The sequence below is a fragment of the Pelecanus crispus genome, chromosome 5, assembly GCF_030463565.1.
Source record: "Pelecanus crispus isolate bPelCri1 chromosome 5, bPelCri1.pri, whole genome shotgun sequence".
NCBI classification, from domain to species: Eukaryota; Metazoa; Chordata; class Aves; order Pelecaniformes; family Pelecanidae; genus Pelecanus; species Pelecanus crispus.
The window spans coordinates 77,125,519-77,153,272 of record NC_134647.1 but is presented as its reverse complement, the minus strand read 5'-3'; the positions used below and the strand labels follow the sequence as shown (position 1 = coordinate 77,153,272).

The 27,754-nt window shown below is 39.9% G+C and overlaps 1 protein-coding gene across 1 annotated transcript in view; it reads left to right on the top strand.

Moving 5' to 3' along the window:
- The window catches only part of ZNHIT6 (zinc finger HIT-type containing 6), a 36,691-nt gene extending 14,766 nt beyond the window's left edge, over positions 1-21,925 (top strand). Inside the window, exons 8-12 of the mRNA XM_075711227.1 lie at positions 231-299; positions 1,094-1,174; positions 1,695-1,775; positions 16,573-16,697; positions 21,004-21,925. Of these exons, the coding sequence (XP_075567342.1) occupies positions 231-299; positions 1,094-1,174; positions 1,695-1,775; positions 16,573-16,697; positions 21,004-21,089 (442 nt within the window). The 3' untranslated portion in view covers positions 21,090-21,925. The remainder of the gene's footprint in view (positions 1-230; positions 300-1,093; positions 1,175-1,694; positions 1,776-16,572; positions 16,698-21,003) is intronic.
- The last annotated feature ends 5,829 nt before the right edge of the window (positions 21,926-27,754 follow it).

Sequence of the window (27,754 nt, the reverse complement as noted above, 5' to 3'; positions counted from 1 at the left end):
ATTTTTATCCCATGAGGACTTGAAATTCAGCAGGATCTGGGAGCAGTGCATCTTTCAAAGTGACTCTCAGCTTCTCTGCGTGCCCCTTTGACTCTTTGAAAATGCCATTCAAAATCTTGACCGTATTTTTTCTTCTGCAGCCATGTTGTAGGCTACTGAACTTTGTCATGGAAAAAACAAGTAGTAGCTACCAGCTAACGTTAAGAATATGCATTTCTTTTTCCTTTCAGGGAGAAAAAGTTCTACTGGCATTTGAAGCTTGTATTTCCTCACTGTCATGCTGAATACACTTTAAAAGGGTAAAGAGCTTGAAAACCAGATTTTTATAAAGTTTAAACTAGTCTGCTGAAAGTGAACTGCAAAATATTTTGATCAGTTCTTAGCTATTTCTGTTATACAAGGTAAACTCGAAATATTATTTTTAGTCTTAATTAAAAGGGTGTTTAAATTGAAAAAAATACTTGAAAGTTGTGTAGTCCTTTCCTCTTTGAAAGCTAGCGGGCTTTTCAAATCAGGCAAAATGTTTGATTGCTAGCCCTTTTCTCTGTGTAAACAGAGCAGCTTTTATACTCGTGATAGTGATATCCCATACACCTAACATACTCTGTTCTCATGGAGCAGACGTTCAGCAAGATTTGCCATCCCTCGCCTGCACACTGGAGCTGACCTTCGTATAGGATGAAATGGTTGCATTGTTTGCTTTGTAGGAAATCCCACATTTTGCAAAGGCCAAAAAATAAGCTTTTGTTGACAAATCTTTCTCCTTTTTTCCTAGCCTGAAGGGGGATGAGAAGTATGCCCTTGTCTGCTTCTAGGGCTGTAGGAACAGCATGTTTCTGCTGCAGTGTTAGAAACTAGAGAGACACATCTGTTTACTCCTTGTAGATGCCAATGAAGTCCCAGTGCTGAAATTGAGATAAAGCTGTCAGTTATCTATGCTGGATTGATACACATTTATAATCCTCCCATAAACTACTCAGTTGTGCCACTGTAGCATGCAAATATACAGCTTCCTCACAGTGACTCAGATAATAGGTTTTTGTGTACATGATGAACCATGTCTTATGTATTTGATTTTTATCTTTGGTGAAAGGGTGCCTGACGATAAAACACTCGCTGATATCCTTAAGCCATACATTGATCCAGTGGAGTCAGATCCTGTAGTTTGTCAAAGGTGCGTATTGAATAACTTTTCTTCCTAGTTCATCTAATGCACTAATAAAAGAAGGGAACGGTTCTGAATAAATGGCTTAAACTAGCTGCACTTCCAGCATGCAAAGCTGAGTTCCCAGTCAGCAGTACATCTTTAATTCCTGTAATGAAAACCATCCTAACATTCACCAACCAACTAAACCCTGGAGTATAGCAGCCAAATTTAAACTGGGAAAAGATTAAGAAATTGACTCGTGGCATAAAGATCAAATAAAGCAACTGTAATTCTAAAAAATGTAACCATAATTAACCTCAGTGAGGGTGACAGTGAACCTTTCCTTTGGAGTAATCAGAAGAACATACTAGTAATTATAGCCTTCATTTATAGGAAATACTTAGTATGTGGCATATTGTCTTTATGAAGAAATACATACTTTTGGCTGCTGACGTGGCAAAAGATATCTATCTCTTATGGATGGTAGGAGGAAAAGTCATTGTACATCACTGCTTCTTCATTTCTATTGCATATTCTTTTTTTTCAGATTAAAAATCTATACAGTGTCTCCTCAGTCAGATGTACGAATTTTAATGAAAATAGAAAACAGGAGACAAAACTCTATCAGGTAAGGTGTTTCTTCAGCTTGTGTGTTTATTAACTAAAAATAGTAAAAAGAAATAATATGTTTCTCAGTCCTTAATATTACAGATGGAGATTATGTAATCTCGTGGATTAAACTTCAGTGAGTAATTACCAGCCATCTTAAAAATGATTCAGCAAAAATGTTCTTTCTTTGTCTTCTAATATGTCAACACTGAAATTTCTGTGCAATTACCGAGTAGTAAATTCAGCCAACTCATACATGGACAATTTAAGAAGCTAGGGCACTCACAGCTACATTGGGGGAATAGTGAGTGTCCCTGAGCTGCTTCAGCAGCGGTCCATGCAAACATAACAATGTCTGCAGCCAGGATAGGTTTGTGTTAAAATGCTGAAGTACTGACCAGCAGCAATGTAGACATCCATTCCTTCTGCAGGCTCCTCTCCGGATATGTTAACCTCCCCAAGAGAGTTGAAGTGAGAGTTGAGGGGAGCTGTCTTTTTAAATCACTGCAGCAAAAATTATGTGCTTATCAGCATCCAGTCACTGCCTTGGAAATAACACATTTTTCTCAAAGTTACTAGCTCATCACTCTTCCTGTTACCATATTTCTGGGTGTGGGCTTTCAAGTCTCCAGAATTCAGCCTTGTGCAGAACTGTTTTCTTTGTTTCCAGAACAGACAATAATGTTGAACTTCAAAATTAAACTTTAAAGAAATCATTTTTGTTGGTATAAATACCATTTTGAACACTCCACCCTGTTGTCATTGTTGCTGAAAAGGGTATGTACCAGCTTAATATCATAGCTTATTGTGGTTGACCAGTGATTCCTAGTTAGGGTTTTTAAAGTACATTCTTTTCTTCAAATGTAACAAATGTAAATAATATGCTTCCCTGAAGCATGGTATATTATTTCTAAGGGGGAAAAAAAGGTATATTAAAAAATTTTAGTTGTAACTGAGCTTCCTGTTTGTGCCGTATTTTTCCCAGTAATTACTATTCAAAAATGTGTAACGTACTTCACAGTTCAAGCCCCAAACTCTAAATGGTTTTGGGTTTTTTTTCCCCCCACCTTCTTTGCAATCGTTGTTTGAAATATGGTTGGAATGTTTGCCATCAGAGTTGTCAGCTAGAAACCTGTTGGTTTTAAGTTAAATGTCTGGACCGATTTCCATTTAATTCAAGAAAAGCCAAATTCTTGGTGTTTGGGGGAAAGTTTAGAAATGCTGCTATTGTGAGCTACCCTGGAAAGCTCATTGCAGAAGCACCTGGGCAGGCAAAATTCTCTTAGTTCTCTGTCTGTCTTTCTACTGTATTTCCCAGGGTTCCATGTAGAGCTGTGCAGCACAGGCACTTTGGCCAGACAGGTTTTATGTGCTCTTGCACACACGTAAAGAAGCGCTTCTAGAGCTCAGCTCCAGGAAAGGAGATCAGAAACAATTTCCCTTTTTTTAAATATTTTTAACAGACTCTTCTCCTCATCTGTTAATAGTGGTACTCAGGACAGGTTCCCAGAGCGTGAACAACCTCTGTCCCTTTCTCAACTAATTAACTCAAGTTAATGCAGCAAAAACTGAAAAGGCATTCAGTATGTTACTGCTGTACATCTTCTTGCAGTACGTGATTGGAAAGGGAGTATTCAAGCAATGATACTGAATATTCATTTGTATTTTAAAAATACAGTAATTTATACACAGGTGGGTTTTTCCCTGGTATTTTAGTGCTTGGTTTTTCGTATTTCTTTTTTTGGAAAGGAAGAAAAAATAGCTTTTGTAATAGCAGGTAAAGTTCACCTTTTAATCTTAATGAAGTAAGGTATGTAAGTTGCGTAGGCGGCTTGGGAAGGAAACCAATTTAATATCAAAGTTGACCATCTCTTGTGCTCATCAATTTTTTTTGTTACTTAACCATTTTCCTCTTCTGAAGTCTGTACAATACTTCATTAGCTCACAGATTTGTTGAGAGAGAATTCTTTTTCATGAAGCTTTTTAGAAGAATCTCTGGAGTTGTGCTGCACTTAAATATCCTTAAGTTTGAGCCTCATCTGTATTCCCAGAATGAGCTATGTTGGTTGATACTAAAGTCACAGGAATTAGTATTTATCCCACTTAGTGAAGGTGAGGTTTAAAAAGAACTGTAGAAAGTTAAAATAGAAAAGTTTTTTGACTTGAGGAATGCAGCTCCTCACTTGGAAATTATATGAATCTTTTCATAGAAGTTGGTGGAGCAGGCCCAGCTGTGGCAGTGCAGACAGGTCAAGGAAGCAGCATATTGAAAGAAAATTCCACTTCTGAAAGCAGAGAACAAAGTTTGTTTGAAATGATGGGACTGCTATATCAGCAGAAAAATATCTTCTGTCGACATAAGCTGTGTGTCTGCCAGCAGGCGCGGTTATGCCAGTGTAGTTGTTGTGACAAAGGCTCTATGAGGGAATTTAAATTTTTACTGTAGTTGCATTACAATTAAGTAAGAGAGAATTTATTTTGATTTCTTCTCCTTTTGGCTCCCCCCCAGTTAAATTAATTGGAGGTTTACAGCTCTCATTCTATAAATCAATACCTGGAATTGTAGTGGAAGTACTTGGGATTGAAATGGGACCGGCTTGCTGCTTCGTGGTGTTCAGCGTGGAACAAAAGCTGAGCGCAGACGGAGCACTCTCACGTTTCTTCATCCACGTTTCTTTAACAGTGGGGAGCTGTTAACTGCTGGTTTGTATAGCCTTGAGTGCTGCTGTCAGCTCCGAGTAATTTCTCATCCTGTGCCACCTCGTTCTGTGTGGTTTTAGGCTCTATGTTCCTGTATGGCAAAATCCTCTTCCGTCACTCTGCAGGCAGACTGGAGGAGTAGGACTGGTGTAGTCTACTAATATATGCAAGTCTACACTTGCAAGTCTACACTATCCAAAACTTCCCCTGTGCCCACCAGAAAAATTCCTTCTCCGCAAGCACTAGATAATAGGAAGGCTGTAAATACATGTTGTTGAATTGGATGTTGTTTTTAGGCTTAGCAGAACCTTTTGAAAAAAATACTTTTCATAGTTACAATTACATATTATTGAGGAAGTGCAATGATGTTTCAGAGAACATCTAAGCAGGATTATTATGGGTTATAAAATGTTAGTCTTCTAGTTTTAAGATAAGTATGTTATAGAAGGGATTTTAGTATTTCCTGCAGTTGTTTATGAAACAGGAGTTTGTGGTTTAGGCTTGGCTGTTTTCGGTGTTTCACAGCAAATGGCCCTTTTAGTTTGAAGATCCTTTGCAGAATGCTTTAAATTTTGGGGGTTTTCTTTTTTTCTTTCTCCAGAAATATAAATTAGCCATGTAGTACAGATTTCTGCTTTCTCACAGGAGTTCTGCAGAACTTCAGAAAGCAACTGGATAAATCCGCTGGTGTGCAGATATCATGGATGGCTGCCAAACAACACGGTGCTTGCTTGCTTTTTGCTAGATGCCTTTTATCATCAGTGGTGACAGTTCTTAGAGAACCTTGTGATAAGCTCTTATTTCTGTCTTCTCTAAAACCAGCTTGTAAGTCTTGCTTTCAGTATGAATTGGTAGCACTCCACAATTACTTGGAGTAACCTAAAGCATAATCTCTCATCATGTCCTCTCCTCCCTACCTGTCACCTAACACTCTATAGCACCGTGACTGTTACACCACTTGATAGTCTTCTCATTGACTGCACTTACTTTATAAGGAACCTTATGAAGGAGGGTTTGAAAAAACGAGTGTTACACAACTCTCTTCTTCCTTTAAAACCCTGGTTTGGAAAAAATCTGCGTTTGAATGGGTTATAATAGTTTTCTGTTTGGTGGTGCTTGCCTCTATCACCTGTTATGCAATATTTAGTTGGTGGGTGGTGTCCATTCTCTCAGCTGTAACTATTCCAAGAAAGGTTTAACTGCTGCCTCTTGGACGATTTTTACAGTCTACATTCTTTTATAAAGTAGTCTTTTCTTTATTCAGGATAAATTAGTGTCCTGACTGTCTTCAGTCCTTTATTTGGGATGCCTTCAAAGTGACTTCATATGGTAAGAGTATTGCTTTTTCCACTAAGGAAACGAAAGATGCAACTGCCAAATTATACAATCTGGTTTGGGAAATACACCTTCTTATTTTCCTGAGAATTGCCTTATTAGGCTTTGTGTAACAAAAAAAAAAAAAACCAAACCAAACCAACCCCCAGAAAAAGAATTCCTAAATGCAGCAGACCCTTGATATTTCTTATAAGTAAGTTAATGGTCAGAGTTGGGTTTTTCATAACTACAGATATTTAATGAAAAAGCTATGTACTCATCCTTATTGTACAAGATGATCCTATTTCTAGAAGAGAAATAACTGCAACACACTTGGTTTACAGTAGGTATTTTAATCTAAGAGACAATTAATTAAATCTTAATGAGGTTAAACAACACAAATGGAATATCTCTTTTACCGCGTTGAGTAATATCTTGCATGAATCTAGCTTAGATAGTTGCCCGTCTTTAATCACATGCATTTAGTTTAATGGAATTAAAAAATAATGCCTTCTTAAACATCAGTGTTAGGTCTTTTATGTAGTGATTTTCTTTTTTGCCTGTTAATATATTCAGAATGGTATGTGAACATTGTTTCAGAATAAGTTGTTACAGAAGACTTTGGGGGATTTGAAGATAATCAGTAGGCAGTGACAGAATACTTAGGCACTTGGAAAATAGTCTGGTTGGCCTTAAAATCTTTGCAAAGCCCACTGCTTTCAATGGACCGTATCCTTCAAGGAGCTGGAGTACAGAGCAACACCAGACTGTATCCTGTAGCTTTCCTGTTGTACAACTGCCACGCCATGCAGGGATGCATACAGGATCAGTTGTAGCATTGGTTTTTAGAGCAGTAGTACTGGTGCAGCTCATGCTTCAATTACTCAGAAAGCCAAAAATATCAAAAACATTTTTGTACAAGCTCCAGCATCAAGGGGCTTCTTACTCTCTGTGGTGACGCTGGCTGGCACGCACGAGAATACTGGCATGTTTGCCACTTAATTCTTGTGGACCACAGGGAAGAAAATCTGCTAAACAAGTATCAGAGGTTCTTCTCTACTAAATGCCATTGCTTTATGGTGGTGAACACTTACTTTGCTTTAACTGATCCAATGCAGTTGCTTCCCAGAAGGCTGGATGATGTTAGTAATTTTGGAACACTTCCCTGTCTCAAGATCAGCTGGCAGAAATGAGAGTTATTTCCTTGGATGACTGAGTTCTGTGCTCAAAGAGAATTTTCTTTTGTAGTCTATTGTTTTTAAATAACTAAGGGTTAGATCACATTAGTAGGTCGCAGTAGTCACAGTAATAGATTGAAGAAGATGAAGTAAGTTTTTTGCTTTAGTGTGTGCAAAGATGCCAACAGACTTTTAGAAAATCATCTTGGAATTCGAAGAATAATATAAATGTAATGCAACCAGATCTTTTTAAATGTTGTATTTATATTGGATTCTTTATTTTCCTGTCATTTTTAAAAGCTGTTACATTTAAATATGTTGCAGATAGCCTCAAATATTGATAGTGTTGATTTTCTCCTTAATTTTTCTCCTTCATTTTTCAAAGGGCACTTTGTTCTGCATTATTATTTGTGAATAACTTCATCTAAAACCAACACAGCTTATAGTCTTTGCTTTCTGCCTTTCGTACGTAATTCAGTTGCTCTAAAAAATCATTGCTGTTAGTGTGGTGCATGGATCAGTTCTTTTTATTATCACATTACGACCTCATTTCAAAAACTACGTCATCTAACAAAACAAATATACTGGCATTGGCACGTTTCAAGCATTATTTCCTCCTCTGCGTTTTCTGCAAATGTTGAAAAGTGTGGGGTGGTTTATTTAAGATTCTCCAGCCTTACTTAGGAAGCAATTTCTCTTCACGTTTGTGTGGTGCGTGGTATACATGAGACAGGAATTAACGATACAAATCCCTGGCTGAACTGCTGGCCTTGGCATGAGTTGGAGCAGACCCCAAGCTGGCTTTAACCTATGCCAGCAGAAGATTGACAGAAGAATTCATTACTCCTCTCTAGCTCGAAGCAGCTGGCACAAAAGCAGCTCTGCCAGCTTTACAAAAGCAGGGAGCTAGCTTACAATAGTCATTCTTCCCTGCACAACTGCAGTCAGGCTCTGGCGACTCTGTGCTGTTCAAGGGGAAAGGGAATTTGGTCTGTAGTCTGTTTCTTAAACACAGCACTCCTGTATATTAATGCTTGCTGCTGTTTTTTCCCAGAGTGTTGGGTTTTGTTTTGTGGGGTTTTTTTATTAAAACTTCAGCTTTTCTTATGGAATACTTTGTTACATTTTCTTGTAGGTCCTTGTGGGCTTTCTAATTTTGTTACTGCAGCCATTTCAGTGTCATTTTTCACTTGCTCCTTCCTTATCTGAACATCAGTCTCTCTGCTGACAAAAGTGATGCAGAGCAACAGATGCCAGGATACACAGCTTTTACTGTAAAAAATAGTCACTTTAACTTCCTATCTGCTTGCATTTTTCATTGGAATCCTACATTACACAACATAGATGGAAAGCAGAAAACTGGTCATTGCTAAGTAGTATGTATAATCTGAATCTGTAGCATGCGTAGCTAAATGTTTATGATGTCTGACAACAATTACTTGACCTTTGAGAAGATTTTTGGGATGATTCAAAAAAAACCAGAATTTGTCTGTCTTACTATCTTGAGCAATCTTTTTTTTTTTTTTTTTCTTGAAAGGGATTCCTTTATGAACCAGTAGGCGCCTGTTTTTTAAAGTAACAATCCAGCATTTTGTAACTCATGCTGAATTCTTCTGGATGAACTGTTTTATAATTAATGGTATTGCATTAGGGTTTCTGGAGTGTCCCAGCTAGAGAGTCGCTGACTGAGACATCTATTGCACAAAGATTTATTTGAAATTATAGCCTCCGCTCCAAAATTCTGCAGTCTATGTTGGAGCAAGTTAGATCCAGACCACTCACAGAGGGGGAATATGTGAGTAAGTAAAGAGGTGGAGGATGAGATGACAATAAAAGTGTTAGTGTTGGCTTCAGCCGGTGGTTTGTCCTGTCTAGTCAAGTGGTGGTGGACCTTCAGACCCTTCATCCTTGCAAGGCAGGTGGGCAGACCCCAAATTCTAAAACAAAGAAAACTGTACACAGTAGCCTCTTTTCTGCATCATAACGGGGCTTGAAGCATGGGAGCCGCATACCCAGCATATGCACAGGCAGATTTTCTCTCCTCTCTCTGAGGAAGTGTGCGTTAGGAAAGGCTGTTTGAAGAACAATCTTGCAGTTTGCTCCAGCCCTCCGTCTCTCCTAGGGAGCAGAGAGGAACTTGCCGGTATGTATGTGCTATGTAACATACACATAATATGGAAAATGCCTTCATGGAAGTCTGTGTACCATGTAGCATGCACATATAAGGCAGACTTGAAAGCAAGAAGACAGGCCACGAAGCCTAAGAAAAGATTGCAGTTGGAAAAACCCCATTGAATAATCTGTTGCCCCTTGGCTGGGGGAAGGGGCTGGTAAAAATGGGCTGTAGAGCAGAAATAATGTTCAAACCATTTGTCCTATTCTGGTCTAGCATAAGTGTTGTGAGATGTATCGAGGGGTTTAATTCAACTGTATCTGTCTGGGTTGCTGTTAAATTTTTTCTGAAGGAAAAAGAGGATTTGCTGCTAGTTTCTTGGAAGAAAAAGACACAATGAGATGCTGACAAAGTTGGCCGAGTTTCTCAATTTTGGGGACCAGGCAGCATGGGGAGCCTGGAGTAGGAGGCAGCTAGGAGCAAAGATACAAGCTCATTCGCATTTAAGGGCAGTTGAAGTGATAGGCTGAACTTGGAAGCTGCAGCGCTGTGAAACACGGCAGTGTAGCCATCAGCGTTTTCACAAAGACGGAGTAGAGGAGAACCTCTTTATGTTCCAGTCAGGAAGGAGAAAACTTGTTATTTCCTGCTGATGCTGCCAAATGGGAATCCCTCTGTTTTTTCTCTTTCCTGACGGAAATGAGCTAGGGCTGATTGTTTCGACCTTGCCAAGGAGGGAATTGACCTTCCTGCTTGTTTGCCAAGAAAATAATTTGTTTTCTTTATTTCATAGCTTTTTCTTTTCATTGTAAAGCATTAGTAACCCCTTAATGGAAGGTTTATGGCACTGTGATTCCCATGCAAGTACGTATAAATTTGTGGATATGTTTCCACCATTTAATACAGAGTGTTAGGGGGTATTCAGGCTATCTCCATGTGAGCTAAATTTGGAAGTTAGAATTTGCTATCTGGGGATCTGAAATGACAGAAGTATCAATTCTTCCTGTTCCTGAAGTGGAGGTTCATTAGAGTAACCCAAGTGGAATAACAAAAGTATAGCCAATTTACAATGACTGATTTCTCATCAATTTTATATTTCTGTTCATTTTATCAGTGCACTGCTTGCTTATGTTAATTTGTCAAATGAGATTTGACCTAGTAGTTTTCTAACTTGATGTATTAAGGGTTTTTCATTGCATCCTTTGGTATTCCTTGGTATGCCCCCCACCTCTAAAATTACTTACAGTAATGTTTCATGAGTCTGTCGTCACGATCCAAACTGGGCTGCCCCGGGGAGGATTGTGGCAGTTCTGCGATTCCCTTGCGCTAAATTAAGGTGAAACAACACTAAGCGATCAATTAAACACTTTATTGATGGTAAAAAACAACCTGAACTTGGAAAGCATAACGGTAGGCAACTGGAACTAGGAAAGTGTAATGTAGGGTTACGTGGGTTCTAATTGAAATACTTACAAGAGGAAAGGAAAAAGAGGAAAAGGGAAGAGAGAAAAGAGAGTTATCACCACCCTTGGATCCCGCAATGTCGATGGTAGGCATGGCAGTTCTCTGGTGGTAGGCATGCATGTGGCTCCTCGAAGTTGTGTCTTTTATAGGCCAGAAAGTATTTGCTTTGTTGAAATTCAGTATCACTTTACTTCTGTATTCTTTGAACCAAATTCTGCTGAATCCAAGAAACTGACATTTGCTAGATTCACATTTTCCTTCTGTTTTGTCATACTTTCTCCCGTAACTAAAAGATGCAGAATGGTTTGTGCTTCCAGTTAATCTTTACCTCGTTATTGTGCATCCTGAATCCTTTTACCACATCACTCTTAATGCTCAGTCCACTAAATTGTTGCAGCAGATGCTTTATCTGCTTTATGGGTTTTGCCATCAATTGGTATACTTTTCCATTATTGTCATTAAACAACTTTTACTGTGTTTTTCTCTTTGTGCAATTGCCTCATTCTCAAGAGGTTTAAACAAGGACAGCCTTTGTGCTTCTACAGTGACATACTTGTAGTCTTATTTTGCTTATCTCTACTTCCCATTAACTATTTTGTATATTTTCTAGGGTAAAAGTGAACAAACCATTAAATCTTTCTGGACATCTACTGTTGTGCCAAATAATTCAGGTGACAATTGGTGTTCCTGCTGTCTGCACCTGGGTATTACTTTTTTTTCTTCCAGGACGTTTTACTCCCTGAAATACGTTTGTAAGAAGAGGGGTTTTGTGGTTTGGTTTTGTTTTTTTTTTTCTTTTTCCCCTTTTTACACTTCAGTTTTGAGCAGTTCTTAAGTTTCCCTAGTGGAGGGGCCTCTTATAGCCCGTAAAAGAGAGGAGACCGCGGATTGTTACAGCTTGTCTTAATACAGTCTTTGTTTGAGGATGATCTATGGCCAAAATATGGCAAGGAAAAGGAACAGGTTCATGGTTTTCTTCTTATGTGGAAGTGCCTTTATGTGTTCTGTGTATGTAGGTATAGTTAGGAGATGGTGATAATGTCCGAGATGCTTTTCTGGTATGCTGGCAACTTTTCTTCCTGTACTTTTTTTAGTTGGTTCCTAGCAGGACTTGTGGGCCAAACGGTTGATAAGAGAAGGTTTCTTGTCCTAATTTTCCGTTTTTCAGAAAAAGAACATCTGTGATAAAAGTGTTGTAAGTAAGTATCATCAAGTAAGATGGGGATCTAACTTGAAAAGGGTTGGCCAGGCTTCTGGTCTGTATTGGTATAGGTTGAGCTATGCAGGTATGGAGGAGAGGTTAGTGAACATTTGTTGAGGCAAATTATGGAGATCCTAGACTGGGAGAAAAGCCATAGACCAAGAGTGGAAGGAGGAGCTAGCAGGTTTTAAAATACTGGTGTAAACTGTAATATAATTTTTTTTATACTAAAATATAAACTTGAACTTGGTTCCTGTCCCCCTTCCTTAAAAGAGTGTTCAAGCAGAGTAGTCTTTCATATTGTTCAGCTGTTGGTAAGAATTAGTTACAAGGGAAGTGTTATGGCAAGTCTTCTCCTTTTTTTGTTCCTAAGGTCTCTGCTTTTTTGTTCATTGAATATTCTAATTCTTTTTCATACATATGGACTAACAAAATTCACTGTGTTCCAGATTTTTAGAATGTCAGAATTCTAGTGGCAAAGTTAAATATAAAAATTCCACATTATTTCAATACATCGTGTTTACTTTCTGCCATATAACTTTCCTTTCATACCTAATTCAAGAGTGCATTTCACTACTTCCATGTTCACCAAATCATAACCACACGAAGAGGTTATTCACCACTTAGGAATGAAAGTCCATCTGTTAGTTATTATCTTTGCTGTGCTGCAGCACTTCAGAATGAGTGCTTGGGAGAGACTTTAAATGCTGTACCCAGTCTTTGCTCTCTTCTAGGCAAATGCAGAAACCTAGGAAATGCTACCCTCTTTTGTTTGGGGGAAAAAAAAAGTTCTTTGTTCTTCCCATAAGTTAGCAGAAGTTTGATTGTGGATTTTTAGGACTAGGCCCAAAATAGATAGCATGATTTATTCTGTCTGAATTATGCCAAGTAAATACCTCGATGTTTCCACTCGGTTCTAGGAAGAAAAATCGTCTTTGTTTAAAATATGCGCAAGGGTTTTAGTTGATCTCTCTCACAGGAAAATTATGAACATCATCATACAAGTATGCATTTTAGTAGTATTTACAATTATTTCGATGGTTAAAAGTTGTTTGTTCTCTTTTCAGTGTCTAGAAGGCTAAACTAAAGAAATAACATGGTTACAATTTATCTTTAATTCCAGATTGCAGATTTTTCTTTATTATTAAAATCAAAGTTCCTGTAGATGACATTCAGGAAAACCTGATCAGCAGGGAATTTCCTGCTGTCTGAATTCATGGAGATAAGTTGCGCCACTGCAATGATAGCCACGGGCTACGTTTGAGGGGAGCGTGTTGTGATGCAGTGACCTAATGCGGCATTCCTGCCTGTGGGAGACAGATTAGGCGGCTGAATTGTTGAATTCCTGGAAGGTGGTGGAATAACTATAGATAGTGAAACTATCCTTTGCATAGATGCTATCAGAAGCGCAGAGCCACATTAATTTCAGCCTTTTGTGAGAGGTAACGAAGCCATTCGTAGAGCGAATGTAACAGATTATATGGGAACTGATGTGGGATTGCTGAATCTTGTTAAATTTTCTCAATTGTCACATTTTTTGTAGGCTTTTAAACTGCCTGCTGGCAGGCAAATTTTATTTAGTTTTTGTCCTTTAAAAAGCAGTTATTGTTATTTCATTCCAGCTAAAATCAAAAGCTGTTGTCTGCCAAGATTGTCTCTTTGTGGTCCTTCTAAATGGAGTCGTCTTATTAAGAAGAAATCCAGGCCTATTTCTTGCTTCATGACATGGGCAGAAAGCCTTGCTTGGGGCAAGAAAATAATCAGGGAAGTGTATTATTAGATGGTGGGTGTTGGACAAGGAGGCTGAGGGAATGTATGGAAGGGAGAGAGAAAATATGTGGGAAGTAAATACCAGGGAGGAAAGAAGTTTGAGAGGGAAGGGTGCAAAGAGAAGTCCCGCTGAATACAGGGATTGGGAAGCCATAGCACAGACAATTGGTATGAACTGGGCAGTGGGAGAAAGGAGAAAGCAGGAGGAGGGTTCAAAAGAAAGGCGTGAAGATGGGGTGTTAAGGCAATGGTTCTGTCAGGGGGGTCAGTTCATTTGGAGCCAGCCTTATCTTCAAATCCATCCTGCCATGAAGGGCTGAAGGAGCTTGTTTAGGATGACAGCCTCAGTTAAGTCGGTTCCTGCATCTGGCCCTGGAGCCTGGAAGAGTCCGAGTGAAAGGACAGACTGACGCTGGTTGCCATTCATTTTACTGGGTTGTCACTTGAAGCGCACAGTGAAGGAAGGGCCTGAAGAAGGTTGCAGCTCTTCACGGGTTCTTACTGAGCCGGCTACGCAGTCCCAGTAGTACAGGACAAGTAGGTAAAAATGGTGATAAAAGAATATCTGGTAATACCTGATACCAGGTTCTGCCTGCTCCATCTCATACCTGTGGTGAGTCTACTTCCCTGCAAGTCCATGGGAGGACCTCCATCCCAGTGTTACCCTACCTCCTCAGCTCATCCTGGTGAATAACCAGTACAGGAAGTTCCAAGACTTGTAAAAATGTCATTTCATTTCATTTTTCATTTTTCTCCAAACAGGTCTAACCTTTTGATAAGTAAAAACTTAAATTGTGTTTGTATATAGGCTTCTGGAAAAGCCTTACAGGGCACTCTTCTTTTGCCCATGGGTCTGTGGTGTTCACCCTCTAATGTATGACTTTGTTCTAGTTCTGGGATGAAATTGGGAAGGTTTTTAATCATGAAAAAGTCTTTCAGAGAGAACCTGAAAAATCAGTCTTGCTCAGGAGCATTCCTGTATTAGACTTCAGAATTGAGTGACAAGTATTAGTTTTCTTTCGAGGTCTGTTAAGCATGCACAGTCAAGGAAGAGGTTGGCAGGTGGCTTAGCAGAAAACCTGAACTTGCACTGGTGTGTGAAGTAGGGAATGTGGTAGACTGAGGTCTTTTAGATAGCATAGACAGTAACAGCAAAGTTTAAAAAAGAGAAGCATTAAGCTCCTTTATTATTGTCTCCCTGAGGTTTACAACCTACATTATGCACTAAAAATCTAGATGTTTTCTCTGTCACTCTCAAGCAATAAAATTTACTTCAAAAACAAAAAAGATAAAGCTCTGACTCAGTGATCTAACACTTCAGTAATTTACTATCATGAAATAGTTTTAAGTACAAATGTTTTATCTTATGCCAAGCTGGACGCTAAAGATGTTTTGTCTAAAACATGAGATAATGGAAAGTGTATTGTGGCATGTGAATTACTTTAGCCTCTTGGTGGTAAATGTTTGCTTAACCAGAAAAGAATGTGTTGAAGTCCTTGCCAAAGGAAAGGTATTGCCATACTTTGCATTTAGAGTACTGTAAATAAAGCAGTAAATATGTTTCTGTTCATGTGTGTTAATCCATAAGTTATGAATGCATTGATTCAATAAGAAATGTAATATACTGTTATCCCTTTTAAAGGGTTTCAGTAAGAAGAGGTCGTAATTACTTTGGGTTGAGAGAAACATGAAACCAAATATTTTCATGATGATTGAAGTTGAATATGAGAGAGTAGTTTTTGCTCAAACTAAGTTTCCCTTAAATCCCAAGAACTGAAATCCTGTTTTACCTTCAATATTCTTCTTGTGTGCTGACTCCTCTGAGGTACTGTTCTTAATCACACATTACTGTAAATCATAAAGTATATCATTTCCTTCACCCATCCAGTGTTGTTTTTGGCAAAAGAAAACCCAAATGCATAATATGTTAATGATCAGAGAAGGTAGAGCAGCTATGGGAAATACTCCACTCAGCTGCCCACAGTGTATTTTGGTTTTGAACTTCATTTGCCTTTAACTGATACAATAGCTTAGTAGTAATTTAATAATGCTGATTACAGAAAGAATTGCATAACTCAGATTGCAGTGTAATAGTGTCAGACCATCTGTTGGATGCCGCAGTTAGAGCAAGTGAAAGCAACAGGGTTTCTCTTACAGAAGGGCTTTGAAATATCTCCTCCTTTCCCCAAAATCCCACGTCCAGGTTTCCAGTGAGAGAGTTGGGAGACAATATTACAGTTCTAGGAAATAATTATGGAGAAGGTGCTCAGTTTACTTCCTGTTACCGTGGCATCATATGTTACGTGCCTGGCTTCACCCTTCAGGGTGAAGAGGAGTCCGTTTCTGGGAAAGGACTGCGCATCCGAATCGTGCGCCTCTTGTAGCACACGTGTATGTGGGGATTTCTATGGGGAGTTTCTTGCGGATGGTGCAGTAAGCAGAGATTTGCTTAGGCATATATGGGGATATTGTACCATTTTTTAGAAATTATTGCCCCCGTGTTCTGGGTATCAGAGCCCTTACTTCTGCAAAAACAGAGCTCTAAGTGCTTCCAATATACCTTTGCTTGAGTAGTTGTTCAGATAGCTTTTTATTTCATCTTCCCAGTACTTCTCTGATAATTCATAAGCAAACATGATAAATAAGGTACACTACTAACCATTTAAATTAAATCTGTAGTGTTAAAACCCATAAGTAGAACATCAAGTGATATTTTTAATTTAGAATCTGATTTTGGTAAATATATCCATTTTGATAACCCTATGTCCATATCTGATTTTGGTAAAGATACTCATTAAGAACACATAAAACATTTCAGCCCTTAGAGAAATTTGACTTTGATTCTCCTCTTGTTCTTATGTTTAGATGTTAGGAGGGTTTAAAAAAAATTACGTAGTTGGATAATAAGACTGGATATGTAATTTGAATCATAAGATAGATCTTCTGTACATGGTATCATCTGAAAATCCTGTGAATTGCCAGAAAGCCTTTTTTTTTTTTTCCCCTTTTCCAGAAAGTGTACACTATGTCCTTTGTAGTATAAAAATCCAAAATAAACTTCCCTGTTATTTTTAAGGTACAATGAACTGGATGCCAGTAGAAGCCTCCTAGACAATTTGAAAGGCAAAGTAATAATCGAGTATCCAACGTTATTTGTGGTCTTGAAAACACTGAAGAATGACATGGTGGTTCTTGGCCAAGGTAAGCATGTATTTATTTCCTGTTATGCTATACTTAGATATTTTAGTTAAATAAACAATAATTAAGGATACACCTATTAATAATGACAGGAATGTGCAGTATGTCTTGTATTTCCCTCTGAATCTAAAAGATTATTGTAAAAAAGCTGTTATGAACGCTCTGTCTTGAAGCTGCTGGCTGATGGCTTACATCCATAAGCTGTATTGTATGTGGTTTTCCCAACTTTGTTTACTGGTGCTTGAGTCTTTGTTTGTATATTTTTAGCCACTATGGTAAAACAACTTTTCAGACTTATGCTAAATTTTGTCCGTAGCGAAGTTTGACAGAGTTGGTTATTTCTAAAAAGTCAAGCTGTCTGGGGAAGATGAGTTTTAAGTAAGCCTGCTAATCATACAAAGGAATCATCCTCCTTTATTTCCTAGCGTAACTCCTAACGTTGGACAAATAATTCTGAATTACAGGGTAGTTACTAGAAATCGTAATGGCAAACTAGCTTTTCAGGTGGGTTAAAAGCACAGTGTTACCTTTTGAAAAGTATCTAGTTGAGGGAAAACTTTTATCTTGGAGTTAACTTAGAGGAGAGTCCAGGTCTAGCAGAAATTTGTGTTTTAGTTTTGAAGTTAATTTCCGTCTTTCTCCCCAGTATAAAGGCTTTGTGTCCTGGCTTCACTTTCTGCAGCTGCTGATAGAGGGAATCAGTTCCCTTGTCTCTTAGTCCCCCAGCTAGCCACCTTAGTTATCAAATTCCATACTTTTCAGCGATGAGCCAGTCTGTAATTTTTACAGATTTCTGAGGAAAACCTTTGAAATATGTTTGCAATGGCTGTTTTTCTGCGGCAGCTTAATCATGGCTCTATATGTATATAATATGACTGAATAAATATGAGACTGAGAATATTGTACCAGTGATATCAAACTTCCACGGATCTTGGCTGTTCTGGCTAGATGACACTAAGCGATCCATTGGAGCAGTCTGCTCTCAAAGAAGTGGCATGCAGACGTTTCTTGCGCTACGTACTGCAAGAGCTTCTGAGAGCAAGACACCACGCCGGGGGCGAGGTAGGAGTCTTGTCTGAGCAACTAGCTCCACTGATACTCACCCTAGGAGTGCACATACGTATACTGGAGTTCAAGGAAACTAGGTACTTTCAGTTTATCTGTTATTTCTTGATCTAGGTCCCTTGCTTTTCAGTAGTCAGCCCTACTGCTGTGATTTAGATGTCAGGAGGGAATGACAACTGATTGACTTATAAACTTAATCTGAATATGGTGGTTGTTACTGTCTCTTGAGCTAGTAGCTAGGTTGACCTTTTAAGGGTATGGATTCCAGTAAGTGTTGATCGAACAACTGTATTTTGAGGTCATGCTGCTGCAGGAACTAGGTGATTCTGTAAAAGGCAGAGTAGAAGGGCAAAGGGGAGAGAGAGGCAGTAATAGCTGGGGAAGTGCCCATAGCTTTGTCACCGGGCAGTGCCACTGTGTGTGTCTTCAAGATGGTGACCTTCCTCTGCTGCAGGGACCGTTCAGTTAGCAGTCATCCCTGAAGCTGGTATTCAGGGAACACTGGCAGCTACTTCAGGCTTTGGGAACCATTAATTTTCTTTTTTTTTTTTTTTTAACTGTTTCTATAGATTCCATAAAAATCAAGTGCATAGTTCCCCATTGAGGGGTCTTGGGTATAACATAGCAAAAGATTATAGCTAATGGCAAAAATAACACGATTTTCACAACTTTGATCATAATTTATTTTTGTACATCTTCTTAGTTAACATATTAATGCTTAACTTCAGCCTTGAGTTTGGTTTGGACCCTCTGTTCTTGGAGCTTTTTCTGTTAAGAGTGGAAGCCTGCCACAGTAATTCCAGATTCTTTCAAGAAAAGTGGGATCAGAACATGAATATAAAAATAGGAGGGTTTTATTGTCGCTGTTACTCCACTTGAAAACAAAATACCACTTTTGTTAAAGTGTGGTACAACCACTGTATTCTTGTGTTGTGTGTCATCTTTACAGAATAAAGGAGAAAAACCAGTATTTAGTGTGCTTAGCAGTTCCATTCACAGGTAATTAATTGGTAAGAGTGGAAATCTTGGGTTCACCTCCAGACTCTCCAGGGAGAAGTCTGCTGTAATCAGAGAGGTGCTTTAGCCCACTCCTGTCTCCCAAGCAGTGACCTTTCTGCTGCAGCATCTTGTGTGTTACTTGCAGTTTCTTCGGCATGTATGGCTTTTTGTATCAGTTGCACACTCCTCCTAAGTCATCCATCCTGCTCTTGGTTATCCTATCTCTGCCAACAGTGACTTTCCCTTCTGCCTTCCTTCTCCACGGGCACCCGGAGGGACACTTGTCTCGGAGCGCCCGTCCGGCTGACCCCCCCTTGGCATTGCAGGCAAACAGTGCCGCGTTGATGAGTGGATGCCTGGCAGGGTGTCTTCCACTACCATAGCCCTCCGGGGTCTGTTTTCAAAGGACCCAGGCTACAAGAAGAAACAAAGTCTTGTGGAGATTTACCTTACAAAATTATGCTTCTTTACTGAGCAGTCCGCAGATCTACCCCCTTTCCAAGGAAGGACAGAGGCAAATTTTCATAGCCACAGCAACAGGCACGTGCTGGGGAAAGATCACCGTTCCTCCCTGCAATTCAAGTTACTGCCCCCAAAGGCTGTGGGAGAGCTGGAGCTGGACGCCTTCAAAGAGAGACTGCTAGAATTTAATGAGGACAAAACCTTTTTCTCCTATCCTTGTTCTGAGAAATGGCTGAAGTATTTTGGCTGAAACTTTCAAAGAAATAAGGAAAATAAGGATTGAGGAAGGAAACTGGCACGGCAAAATTTAAACCCAGAGTTTAAATTTTACATTATAAGTAAACTGCAGACAGTTTTATGGTGGGAAGGACTGGGCAAGCTTAATTTATAGGCAGGGCTATCAACACCATAAAAATACGTTCTTTTTGAGTGAAGAATATCTATAAGTCCTGTTAAATAAAACTTACTGTAACAGATTAAAGCTAAAATTTGCCTGTTGAGCTTCAGTGTGAGTCAGAAGATTGCCACATTCTTTTATGTGATGTTCTGCTGCTTGACTTGCGTATAGCAAAAGCTAGAGGTGCTCTGATTTCAGCATACAAGGTCAGTCATGGCTGAAGATAGTAGGGGATTATGGAAGCTTTCACAGGACTTAGGGGCAAAAACAGTCCTTACTTTGTGCATTACTCAGTACATATCTGGCATATAAATTTTAATTGATTATACACTAGATTTAATGTAGACAAAATGTGACCTCTGATGTTTCTGGGTGAAATGCTTCTATTTTCTTGAACAAATTCCATTGAAACTGTACAGGTGCACACTGTGTCCTATGTATTATCCGTGTTTGCCAGCTGTAGAACTTACATTGGCAAGACAGTCACTATGCTGCTTCAGCTCCTTTTCAGTAATGTTTCCTTAATGAAGGATCTGACACTAAATGCTCAAAAACTTCTTTAAATTCATAGTCGGATCAAATACTGAAAATAACGATGAGAGCAGAGTGTGAATCGTGGGCCTACTTTGCTGTAGGTTATTTTTGTGCTGCTTGAGTGCCACCAACCAGTGGCATTTGGTGACCTCACCGCAAGGTGACCGGGGTCAGTGCTTGTTAAAGGAGGAGTCTCGGGGTGTGAGGCTGAAGACCAGTTTGGGAAATGAGTGCTGCATGATACGATCTCAGCAGACCACAACAGCAGTGTCCTAAAGGACAAGTTATTGTCCAGCTTTAACCTCATTGGCCTTAGCTCATGGGTTCACACAGCTTAACACCATCTTTGGGGTGCTGGCACATGTGGGTGGAGTACATAGGTGCATCATCTTAATTCTCTATTTCTGTTTAGAATTTCTCAGTAGTTCCCCATCTTCACTGAAATGCTAATAAAAGTGTTAATGATTTATAATTCGTTATAGTTGTGATATATATGTAGGAATGCAGAAAACAACAGTTAAAACAAATAAGCCAAGAGAACGATTTGAAAATCTCAGTGGAGGAAGAGGAAGTTTTGTGTGGGATAAATGCTCTGCTTACCTACTTCACTGAAAGACCGAAATTTAAAAACTAAAAGAAATTCTCAACATTGTCTTGCTTTCTCCTTCAACAACAAGGTCCTACCCAGGGCTTTATCCCATGTTATGAGACTGGTTATGTCGTATGAAATAGCTGTCCTCAAACGAAGTGTGATTAAAGGGAAAAGAAGATACGAAACTGCTTCTGTTTGAGCAAATAACATTGCTGAAACTAATCACTTGTTTGTTTTTCGTTTGTGTCCTACACCCTCAGATGCCAGTGAACCTGCAGAGGACTCGGACAGTGGAAGTTCATCCCGTTCATCTATGGAAGAAGGGGAAATTCGGGACAGTTTGTGACGGTTCTTTGAAAGAAGAGGGTGGAATGAGCCTTTTCTTTTTTTTATTTAATTTAATCTTTTTTTATACAGCTGCGTTCTCAGAGGTTTGGTTTTGCTTCCATCACTAAAGGCAGCACTTCCAAACTGCCTGCCTATTTTTGGATTTAGGAATGCATATTTAGGAATGTAAATAAAGAGATAGGGAATTGCTGGTTCCAGAAAAAAACTGGTGTTTAATTGCACCCTTTTGTCCATGTATCTTTTATAAATCACAGTAACCCAAATTTAAAGTTTCCAAGTTAGTTTCAACAATATATTTTTTTTCCTTTTACCCTAACAGCTCAGTGTCTGATTTCTGAGTTTAACTGTCTGATCACATATTGTATTTATATGTGGATTTGAATCTTAACACTTAAAATTACTGAAGAAAACCCCACTGATGTTTCATTAGATTAATTTTCTTTTAGGGTGTTTCTTTGTTATGCTGAGCTGCTGCAAATGATCTTACTTTACTTTTTACTTTAATCTTCTGCGGTGACATTTTGGGTGCCCGGTGCAATACATTCTTTTTCTTACTTGCATCTTGCTTAATGTGTTAAGGTCAGGTCAAACCACGTTTTCAGGGTGGCACGTTGCTGTATGTTTAATCTTCTACCCTGATCTTCTAAATTTGCATGGGTTTTAAAATCAATAGAAATGGATACATAGAGTGTCACTACTGCTAATGTATTGAACTTCTAAACAATGCTTATGTTATTCATCTCATATTACTAGTTTACCTGCTGAAGCCAGGTATTGTAAATATTTACTGGAATATCAACTAAATTTACCTACTTAAGAACAAATAAACCTTAAAAAAATACTCCTGCACTGTATCATCTGCTGACAATAGCAATCTGTTGTTAACTTCCGAGAAGATTTCTAGATCCCAGACCACTCATCCCTGTACGTAAGTCCCCGGTGCCCGTGGGGTCCGTCGGAGGACGAGAGCAGCGTGTGCTGAGAGGGGTGGGCCCCTCTGCGCGCTTGCACCAGGGAGTCCTCGGGAGTCAGCGTGGGCGTTTGGGGTTAGTTTGCAAGGGGCTGGCTAAGTCAGCATTTGTAAAGTCTTACGGACACGATCGCTTTGTAAGCAGCTCTGTGAGGTTGTCGCTGCCATCGTTGTTACCCCAGTCTGTCTCCTGCGTGAGGGTAGCACCTTTGAGAGAAAAGGTGATGGCATGGGATGCACACTAAGCTGCCATGAAGGTGGTTTTTCAGTCACAACTGTTCTTCCCGCCAGTGCTGACATTGTGGGTAGAAAGACAACAGAAAGCGGTGAAGGAACTTGAGGTAACAGGAGGCTGTGGCAGCAGTATGGGAGAGGGCTCGTGCTTCCAGACTCTCGGTCTAGGCTTCAGGGCACCAGGTTGTCGGTTCCTTACCAGTCATGCTGCATGCAGAGGATTTTTGAGATGTTCAGAGTTTTAGAAGGTGGGTTTTTTTCCACACCTTTGCAAACAAATTGCCATTAAAAGATTATTCACCCTGACATCTAGCTACTGAAGTTTGGAAGGAGCGTTGGACCTTTGTAGTCACATACTACTTTTTCTCACAGCTGTATCGTGTCCTTTCCCTTGTGTGTTTTGCAACCTCTGGTAAAACAGGCAAGTTTTTCTTCTTGCCTGGCAGTAGCCACCTGTGCTCTGTTTTCTTTTTTAGTCATTGTTGGTCTTCTGCCCACCTCTTGTTTCAACCTTTGGGGTTTTTAACTCTTTTTAAAGGACCAGGATTCCTAGCTATAGGTGCTGCTTTCATATTTTTTCAGTTCAGTGAAAGTGAATAAGCTTTTCCTAATCAGTGATTACTGCACGCTGACTTGGTAGCCACAAATTACTTTAAACCAGTCTTGAACCCGTTCATAACACCGATAAAAGAGCAGAACAGCAAAGCTACCACAGTTCATTTGCCAGAAAATGTTTCGTCTGGAGTAAAAGCATGGCATTTCTGTTAAGATTCATAGCACACAGTGGAAATTAGAGTGCTGCAAATATTAGCGTTGATCTGCATGTGTGTGTGATTAGTCGTTGGCTGAGGAGCACAGATTTGTAATTTGCAGTACTTTCCTACACTCTTGGAGGTTTTCATTAATGGTATGAAAAGGTTTGCCTGTGGTTTTGTTTTTTTTTTTGTTACATAAATCTAGTTTAAGCTTCCTTGTGAGCCAGACGCAACCATAATTTGTTTTTAAATGAAGATGCTGTTAAATCTAGCCTGCAGATTTAAATCTTTTCCTATGTTAATGAAGGTTTTAAAAAATTACTAAGGAGCATTCCTGTGGTGGTTACTAGAACTAAAATTTCCCAAAGCAAGCAGGGAATCATCTTCTAGAGTTCAATCAAACTGAGAGTAAAAGGCCTTGGTAGCATTTGCCATTCATTCCCAGGTTACTATTTACCTGTTTTTATTTGGTTTTGAGAACGGTTATGCTAGTTAGAACAGTGGAGATTCATCACATGCAAGCCAAGATGGAATTAAAATATTCAGTTTAGCAAAACTTGTTCAATTTTTGTTTCTAAAGCTGAATCAAAACGGTCTCTTGGCTAAAAGCTCAGCCTTACTGATGGCAGGTGACCAGTGCAGGTCCTGCAACAGTGATGATTCTTCATGACACTAAGGTCACTGATTTAACCCAGAACGAGTGTTGTGTAATAAACTGAAGGGAGAAAATACATCTTTAAAAGCTGTATTTTTAAATTTCTGGTCAAGTGCTTGAAATTTAAGACATGGAGCTGAGGCTGCTGGGAAGACTTCAGTTCTATCCGTTTTGAAAACATACTCTTGTGATCATATTATATGAGGATCCCTACAGGACTCTGCCTTGATTGAGCGCAGATGATGTCCGTGAATGAAAACTGTGTGATGTTTTAATCTTCATCATTCAACACCAGCTTGTGTCGAGTGCTTGATTTTATGCCTGCTACGCTTACTCATTTATTTTCCTCTATAAACTACTTGTCACAGGAGGAACAAGTTTTGTGTGCGTAGCGTCGTTACAGCATTGCTTTTAATGTTCAGACTTTTCAGGTTTCAAACCCTGAACCCTCAGAGCGTGCTTGAGCTGAAGGACCATCAGCTTACAAAGCAAAGAGTAGAGGCTCTTGTCCTGAATGAACATGCTACTTCAAGAAATTAACAGCTTAATGAAGTCATCCCTTTCACAAGCCATTAAGGACAAAAATAGAGCACAGCTAAGCGCATAGCAATAGCTGAGAGGTAGGACTGAGTCAGCCATATGAGAGAACTTGGTTCTTTTCCTTTTTTGTATAAATTCCTGCGGGTATGAGACATAAGTTACTGAGTTGTCATGGGTAAACAACACTATACCCCCTGTCAGAGTAACAGCTAACTTTTGAATGAACACATCTGAATTCTGGGTTTCACTATTTATTGCCGCATTAGGAATTGTTGAGCCGTAGAGGAAGAGAGAGTCGTGCCGCAAAATGTGTGGTTGGCGCTAGGTCGTAGAGGCACGCCGGACCAATTTTTGTTACTGCAGTTGCTTTGCATTAGGAGTAAAACTGTTTACCATGCCGAACACGCACTCTGGTCTAAAAAAGTACAGAAATTTCGAAGTTCGCTGTAGCGCTGACAGGAAGTCCAACCTCCGTGTTGTGTGTAAGCGTAGCCGCGATTCAGACCTCGCCCTGCCAGATACGGCTGTTCTCTGTTGACATCTGTAGGAACTGGGAATGTATAACACCTTGCAAGAGCAGGCTTTCAGAGAGTAAGCATACAGCTGTGATGATGTAAGGTCAGGCCCTATTTGGTCACAAACATTTCATTCTGCTTTCTTAAGTCCCACGCTCTTTTCCTGAAAACATTTACTCTTCCTTCCTCTGAAGGAAAAAATATCTTGAATTCGTGTTTATGCTGTTGCTATGACATTCAGTTAAACTGTATGCAGATGCAGGTTCTGTTAATAAGAGCAAAAAAAAAAAAACTGAGCCGTGTACTTCAGTGAACAAAGATTACCCTGTGTTTGTATTAAAATGTTGCTATGGCAGTGCATATGGTTTTATTTGGTGGAAAGTTGTGGTGAAATGGAAGGCAGGCGCATGTATGCAAGACAAACAAGAAATGGCAGCAAAACCAACTCAAAATAAATACTGAAACTGAAAGGGAAGTTGCAGATGACATGTAAACCCAGGAAAAAACAAGGATAGCTGTTTTGCTGCCTGTCTGTGATAACAAAGTGTGTTCCCAGCGTGTCCTGCCGGGTGCCGGTGACCCGTCGCACCGTGACTTAGCTCTAACGACGCCTGATTGCGAGAGCTTCTTTCCCTCCTTGGCTCTGTGCATCGTAACATTTTGTTGTTGTTTTGGAAGCAAAGTTCCACTGGCTTGGCCTGATTTCACCACTGCTAACTTTTCCTGCTGAAAAGCATTTCCAGGCTATCAGCGTAGTAGGCTTTTTGGCAGGAAAAAATAATAGAGTGGTAAAATGTGGAAAGCTGCTAGAGCCTTGCCTACCTTTGGGGCAGGGGGAAGTCTTTGTAGACTTACTGGCTCCTACTAGTGATAGAAATAGTGGAATTTTTTATTATTATTATTATTATTATTTAACTGGCACAGTAGTCCTCATATTTATCTAATCCTTTTGCATTAGGCTTCTTTTTGCATCAGTTGCCTCAGTCCAGCTGTTGGTGGGGTTGCGTGACAAGTCAGAGCGGGTTACAAATAATCTGCCAAAGAAGTGGGGATAGAAATCAGAAGGGAGAGGGAGTCTCGATTTAGAGAATAAATTACCACACTGGGAGCTGGCTGGTTTCTGCATGATCCCAGCTGGTGGAGAAAGCAAAAGTGTTTTTAAAATCGCGTTGCCACTTTCCTCTGTCATCCGAGTTCTGCCGCAGGAAGGAGGAAGAAGTGACTGCGAAAGCTGCCCATGGCCTTCCCACTCCTCGCTTCCAGATTTTCTGCTGAATCATATTGTAGCCCCAGAACTCGTCCGTTTTGCCAAGAGTGCCAAGAGGGAGTAGAGGTAAGTCCAAGTGCAGTAAAAATTGTTTGGTGGATGAGATACAGACATGCAGGAAAAAGAGCAGACAGGTGGCGTTAAAAGCTCGCCTGAGAAGCCCCCATCACTGTCGTATCTAAACTCTCAGCGGTATCGCGTCGTTGACCTTTTTTCCCCAACCTCTGCTCCCAGCTGTGCTTGGGCATCCGTATTGGTTTTAATGGGATTGTTCCACTACAGCACGAATAGCCGCTACTGGAGAGTAAAATACATTTTTCTGGTTTAAGTTCTTATTAATAGACTCGCTGGTTTTACAGCCGTGATGGCTTGATGTCTGATTTTGTCAAATTCATGAGCTAAGTAGGATCTAACCTGTTTGGTTTGAGATGCTGAAGGAAATCAGTAGCTTCTGAGAAACTGGTGTCTTTGACTTGGGTGATCTGCTGGGCTCCTTTTGATCTGGTGTTCAACCAGTGTTCTCAAAATACTGCTGGACTTACACTGCTGACTGTTTAACTGGTATCTATAATGGAGTCCCTTCATTCTTACTGAAACTGCATTCATCATGAGGTTAAGTTGTTAATGTATGTGTCCTAGCTAGATTCCCATCTGGGTAAATCTTTAAATTTAAACCTTTAAATTTCTTCTGTCTAGTAAACGAAAACCTTTACAAAATCTTGTGTAATCTTTTCCTTCTGGACAGTGGCTACATTCCATCCCGTGAGTGTACTTCAAGACAGATGAAGTTGCTTATATGAACGGTGCCTTGGGGTCTTTCAGGATCTTCTCCAATATAAATTGTGTATGCAGAAGTCGTAGCTCTGTAGTTTTTCGGGGGGAAAAAATCATAGCATACTGGATAGCATCTATGCAGTTTCTTGGTGTTTGGTCTTTACGGGGTAATAGACACAGATGCTTACCATATCATCTTGTTGGTTGAAGTCTTCTTTTACGGGATTTATATTTTCTGGACACCACGTCTCACTTGCCATTCAATGCAGTTCAGTCGTTCATGAGTTGAAATGCATTTATAGGTCTCTCCAAAGCAAGTTGTATGTTACTGCTTTCACCATGGCACCTCCACGTTTCTATATGTGGCTGTGTAACGTGGAGAAAAAAAATTGTGAAGGTGAAAACAGGGCCATGTCTACATGAAGAAACAGGCTTGAGGCAGAGCAGCTAGTAAAAGTACACAGCCTTCCCTTGCTGCGTGCTGAGCGCTCTGGGCGCTGCTTGGAAATAGTTCTACTGATTAAACCGGAGTAAACTAAAACGTGCACGTGCGTCAAAGCGCTTTTCTGCAGGAGCAGCTCAGAAGGGCCAGCATCTGGCAAGAGCAAGCCCCCGGTGTAACCCATTTAACTGCTCCTGTGTAGGTGGGTAGGTTTGACTTCCAACCCTGAACAGCTGCCCACCGCCAACTTTCTTGTTTCGGTCCTCGACCTGTGCAGCTGCAGCTCAGAAATTCTCCTGCGCACCCAGATCTGTGGCAGAGCAGATTGCACAGAGGTTCTCCTGGCTCGGCTCAGCGAGGGTTAATTAATAGCTTGGCTGTCCCACTGTCAGCAAGATGTCAGCTTCTCCTCCATCTGCTGCTCATTCCGGACAGCAAGCTAGCAGCATCCCGCAAGAGAGGATTTAATGTAATCATGGAAGTCTGTTTTCTGCACGTTCCCGCTCTTATT